We start from the raw sequence: 6,090 nt of genomic DNA on the forward strand, positions 1-6,090 counted from the left end.
TTTCTGAAACAATGGATCCAGATGGTTAGGGAATGGACCCCTCCTCCCCGACACTCCCCTCCCCCTCCTCACCCTCTCGTCACCCTTTGTGTGCCCCCCACCTCCCACTTTTTCCCCCTTTGTTCACGTGGGAGAGGGGATTCTTAGCAGATTAACCCGTTGCATTCCAGCTTCCTTTGTGTCACCTTTTCCTCCTTCTTGCCCCCCTCCTCCTGTCATTTCTGCCCCTGGCTAAGATTTGACCTTTAGGGTCAACTCCTTAAGCACTGAGCAGCAGATTCACTTGTTTTTAGACGCTGCTGTTGCCTGAGGTTTCACACTTTACTGCCATTAGGACATATGATTTCCTGTAAAAGCTCAAGTTTACAAGCACATGACCAGGAATCAGATTGTTTTTTTTCCCTCTACATACAACAATTTTACACTTGGGATTGACTGATATGGATTTTTCAGCTCCAATACCAATTCTAGTTATTGATGATCGAGGAAGAGCAATATACATTAAATGATATTTTTTCCCCGCATGTGATAGCATAACTATCATTATTCAGGAATTCTATGACTGAATATGTACACTAGCAATAAGACATCAGAGCATCACAGGATGTGAGCAGGTTCTCCTCTGTTGACGGTGGAATCAGCTGTTTGAAATCGATCAATTTGTCTTCAGTTTTCTTCATCTTCCCCTGCTCAACCACTTCTATTGCCCACTAAGTCCTCTGTCTTAAAGTGTTATTAGTTCTTGTTTTGTAGACACTGTTTTGAGGTAGTCTGAGGCTATGTCCTAGCTTAGCTGCTAGCCGTTAGCGTAGCCTTAGCAAATGTGAGAGTAGCTGATATCCTGATTTACTGTGATTTCGGTCCTTTTTGTTGTGTCTCTGCCACAAAGACATTGCCGACACCACAGAGCGACTACAGACAGAAAGGCATCAGACCCTAAATGCAATTCATTTATTGATAATCGACTAATAAAAACAACAATACAGACAACTGGAAAATGCAGAATATCGACCGTGATAGTCTGTCAATCCCTATTTTAATTTCAAGCTGAAGTGTTTTATGTATTTGTGCTTTCTGAGGACCCGGCCGATGCTAATGAGTGCAATATCAATATGATTCCAATCTAATAATACCAAAACGTTTAACTTAAGCAAATTGTTAAATCATAGAAATTAACCTGAGAAGGTTCCACTCCATGTCTGTGTCTGACTGAGACGTCAATCAATCCTTGCTGGACTTCCCCGAAACAATTCTTAAGCTTTGAGAACGAAAGACTTTGAGCCAGGTCAGAAGATAATCTAAGCCGAAAAGGAAGCTACTGAAATGTCTTACTCAATTATAGCAGTCATAGATTTAACCAGATTTAGTTAGCTTTGTCACAGCAGTTAAACACTTGCTTTGGTTGCCGATATCCTTTTTTTTTGTTTTTTTTGGCAAAACAACCTCATAATAAGAAACCAACAATCAATTTTTATGTCCCTCCATGTTTTTTTTTTTACTTCCCTGCTCTCCATGTTGCATTTGAATCCCATTTGTTCCCACTGAACACATAAATCTGCAAAACCAGGTCATGAGTATATACTTGTATTTTTAAAAGACGCTGAATAATTCCCTAAAACAGCTGGGCACCGCAGTATTTAGCAAATGTTGCTCAAACAATAATAAGTTGTGTATTTGACGGGGATTATTTCCAGTGTTGCATTCGGTTCAGCAGCAGGATGGTGTTTGTTGGCCTAAACTGCTTGTGTTTATCATAATGAAAAAAACATGTCAACCAGTGCAAATATGTGGCTCATTTATGCGTTTTAATGGCTGAATGACTTACTTTAACTACCTTTTAGAAGAATCAGTTTATTGTTGGTTTCACTTTTCTCACTATCTTTGTTTGCAGCAAGAAAAGTATAGAGTATGAGCAGACTTATTCCTGTAAATCCAATTTTAAAAAACAAAAAACACGGCTATACAAATGAAAAGAGCTACAAAAACCGTGCCGCTGGATTTGGAATAGACTCACAGCGTTGCTGAAGGACGCACGGCGCTGAAATTAGTACTGTACATATTACAAAGAACATATTTGAAAACCTGTGGATTTAAACACACAGACTTGTAAATATACCCTTAAATGGTCTTAAAAAGTAGAGTGTAACTTTCCACCCCAGGGGGTTGTCTCTGCTGAGTCAGAAGAACGAGCATCAGGCCTATAGAGCACCATCAGCACTATGAGACCAAGGACATGTTTTAATAAGAAGAAAATGAAGGAACAGAATAATAATTTGAAAGCATACAAGGCACGGCAAATCTAAAGAATAAGTTAGAGCTCTTGTTCAATTAACAACTTAAATCTGGAGGTTTGCTCTTTGCACATGTAAGATATGATAAAGTGAATGCAAGTAAGCTCGCTTTAAAAGTGCAGCTTCTTGAGAGCAAAGTGGGTTTTTTTCTTTTATTACTGCACACTTTGGCTTTTAACTGTGATCAAACTAGTCAGTATTTTTGGAAGAATGTAGTTTCTCTTCCTTCTTGTTCTTTTTTTTGTTTCAGCTTGTATTGATAAAAGAGAGATTTATTATTTTTTTTTTGGCTTTTAAGCTTTTCCCCAGCTGATGTGTCCTTGAGCAACACGCTGACATCTTTATCACGTACTCCTTTGTAGCTTACACGTTCACTCTGACCTTCTTGTGGAACGCAGTTAAGTTAGGATAAGTCAACTTTTGAGATCAGCTTAATCTACTCCATTCTCCTCATTCTGCTTTTAAATACTGGAGATCAAGAAAAGTTCTCGATTTCATCATGGAAATGTCCTAAGCCTCCTAAATATAACTGCCTCATGGAGCGCAAAGTGTACGAAAACATCCAGATCTTTTAGAATCGACGTGCTTGCGAGTTTTCCAGATTGCCAGGACATGTGAAGTGGGTGCCTGACTAGTCCTCTCGTTAGCAATAGCACTTATAGCACTTCCTCTGCGTCAGATAACACCTGTTAGACAGGTAGCGTACAGGCAGCTGTTAGCTGTGTGTGATTTGATTTTTTTTCCCACTTGTTAGGCCCCAAATACACTCAAAAAAGAAAATTGTGTGTCCACCATTGTTGGTTATCTTTGTAAGTATCAAAGGATGAGCAAATTTTGTCACAATGCACCAATTATCAGGCATCATTTTTCTAAAGAGGGTATTTTGGGGATTTGTTAAGTCAGTGTAACGGCTAAAGTGTTGGGTCAAGGAATGGATGCAGGTAATGAAAGGTCCATGCAAGTATGTTTATGCAACTGTGTGTGTGTGTGTGTGTGTGTGGTGTGTGTGTTTTGAGTGAGTGAGAGGTTGATTGAGGGGGCGACACTGGCATTGTGGTCCTCTTACAAAGATGCTCAAGTGTGTAAGAGGTAGTTTAAGAGCGCTACTGAGATAGTGAGAGTGTGTGAATGGGTTATGAATAGCTGTTACACATTTGCTTGTATTGCTCTGTTTGGTAACCTTTGACTTCCTCTCTTCCACCACCACCCCCCACCTCCCCTCCATTTCAGTGTATTCTGGGATTTGTATTGTGCAGCTCCAGACCGAAGGGAGACATGTGAACACTCCAGTGAGGCCAAGGCCTTCCATGACTATGTAAGTGACACATGGGCTCTGCCAACACTTCTCTTGTTTTGTTTCTGTTTTTTAAAGAAAAGTAATTGCTGCCTTTACACACTTTGAAATCAGGTATTTTTCTACGGCCGCTAAGATGCACGTAAAAACTGCACATATTTTGGTTGTGAGGTTAAGTGTGGTGATAAATGTTGAAGTGGAAACCCCGGCAGCACGTAGAGGATAGGCATTCTACTCTATTCTATTCTATAGTGCTTTGTTCAAGGACATTTGGACGGGGAATGTAGTCATTCAGTGTAAAGGAGATTGTTTCTCTTAACAGCTGGAGGTATCAGCTGACCACGAGCTATTTTGACCACACTAATGAGGATTTTTATATATTGAAAAAAAAGAAGAAAAAAAGTCAAATTCTAGAACACATTTTGTGTATTTCTGTTAATGAGTTGTGCTTTAATTAATTCAGTTTAATTATTGGTAAAAGGCAAGAAAATAGTGACCTTAATGGCCACTTCTTCAAGCTTAAGGTGGTGTCCTTACATTCTTTATCTAAGTTTATAATGGCACAAAATGTAGAAGCAAATTCTTAAAATTTAGAAACTCAAACAATATAATTTTATATATAATATTTGGCCCTGTGATAGACTGGTTACCTGTCCAGGGTGTCTCCTGCCTTCACCCTGAGTCGACTGGGATAGACTCCAGCCCCCCATGACCCTAGTGAGGATTAAGCGGTGTATAGATAATGGATGGATGGATGTAATATTTGTCATTTTGCTTGTAAAATAGTAGTTTAAAAAACCGCAGAAGTGTTTGAAGGAATGAAATGACTCTGTTTTGAACTATAATTTGTCTAATATGTGTCCACTGACGTTGAATAAAGCCAAAATGCCAAAAAAACATCTTTAAAAAAATGAAAATGTTTCCATGTAATCTCCTACCTTACTAAAAAAAAATGTACACTGTTGGACAAAGTATGTCTCTTACAGTGTACATGCACAACATTTTCCAAGTTTCCACATCACACATGGTCCCTACATGCAGGTCTTAAACTCATCCAAGGTGAGCAAAGTGGACCGAGACTTTAAATCAGTAAGTAATAAATAATTTGTGCTGTAGCAGGGTTTCTGTCCAGTTTCAAATCAAGCATTCCTTAAGTCTTCAGGTGCATCAGTGAATGACGTAATGGAAGAGGCTTTAGAAGAGCAGAGAAGTTTTTTAAAAAAAAAAGTGATTGAGAAACAACAAAAGAATAAAATGACTCAGAATTAGTGAAAAGAAAAAGTTCCATTCTGCTGTTTTGGTGATTCAGAGACTGTGACGACACTCAGAAGGACATAATGCCGTCCTGTGCAATCAGTTTTACTCTTTTGTTGTCGTGCATAAGTTCACCATGACTTTTTTTCAGCCAGTTAACACGTCCTCGCAAAGAACAACACGACAGAGCCGCGAAAACTTAGAGAAAACTGTCAGCTTGCTGCACTACACTAATTTAAATGTAGTTTAGCTGTGACAGGACACTGGTTCTGGAGGTGTTTTTCATCCCTATCGCACTTTCTTATTTTAATGATGTCTTTAATGTTACGTAACACAGAATCACAGCACTACTGGAAAATTTAATGATCATTTGGGTTTGTGCAGTGCCCCCCAGTTTTAATTATTTCACTTGTTAACAAAGACCCAAGCATTCTCTAAACCTGTTTTTCATCTTTTGCACTGATAACTCAGCTCGCAGCGTTTTCCATCCAAGCTTTTGGAAACGCTGCCTTTACAATAGTCAAAAGCGGAAATGAATGGCACTGTAGTGTCCAGAGCTAGCTACAGTCGCTCCTTCATAAGTCTCTCTATGAGTCACGAGAGAATTTCAATTCTTAAAGTTTGTGGAGTTTTTTTTTTTCTTGCTATATGAATGGAAGTGATATGACTGAATTGAAAAAATCATGGCTTCAGGGCTTTTAAAAAATTCAGATTATGCGGCTTCAGGTTCTGTTTACATTGTGGGCTTTAATGTACGTGCATCCTTGAGGAATTATTTATTGCTTTTGAAGCGCGTATGGAACAATTCCTCTTTTCTCTGTCTTACTGCGCGTGGAGGTCACGGGTCAGGGTCGGCTGCATTTCCTGAGTTTGTAAAGATTCAGCGTATCACTCAAGGACGGCTCGGTGCAGTGGATGCTTGTCGCAAGTTCACTTTTAACATCGTTTGATCAAAGAGCCCTACTAGTAATACCTTTCTGTCGAAGAATAGTAATAATAATAGTAATAATAATAATGAGGTAAAGAAGTGTTGCGTTCTCCTCCATTGTGAGTAGAAACTGTAGCTGGATGTTCTGGTGTGTAAATGTCATCTGTTGTGATTGACACTGTGTCTGTCTTCAGCCTGTCCTCTCTGGTCAAGACAGTGTGGCATTGTGTGTGTGTGTGTGTGTGTGTGTGTGTGGGGTTGTGTGTGTGTGTGTGCGCAGTGTATAGTGTGGGGAGATAATGGAATAGAGTTCTAATCCGGTA

General features: G+C 39.3%; 1 protein-coding gene across 1 annotated transcript in view; it reads left to right on the forward strand.

The window, feature by feature from the left end:
• The window catches only part of LOC103364672 (single-stranded DNA-binding protein 3), a 40,771-nt gene that overhangs the window by 9,355 nt on the left and 25,326 nt on the right, over positions 1 to 6,090 (forward strand). The window contains exons 3-4 of the mRNA XM_008291869.1: positions 411 to 430; positions 3,496 to 3,606. Of these exons, the coding sequence (XP_008290091.1) occupies positions 411 to 430; positions 3,496 to 3,606 (131 nt within the window). The remainder of the gene's footprint in view (positions 1 to 410; positions 431 to 3,495; positions 3,607 to 6,090) is intronic.

This window comes from Stegastes partitus, unplaced genomic scaffold, assembly GCF_000690725.1.
Source record: "Stegastes partitus isolate 25-593 unplaced genomic scaffold, Stegastes_partitus-1.0.2 Scaffold766, whole genome shotgun sequence".
In the NCBI taxonomy this organism is placed as follows: domain Eukaryota; kingdom Metazoa; phylum Chordata; class Actinopteri; family Pomacentridae; genus Stegastes; species Stegastes partitus.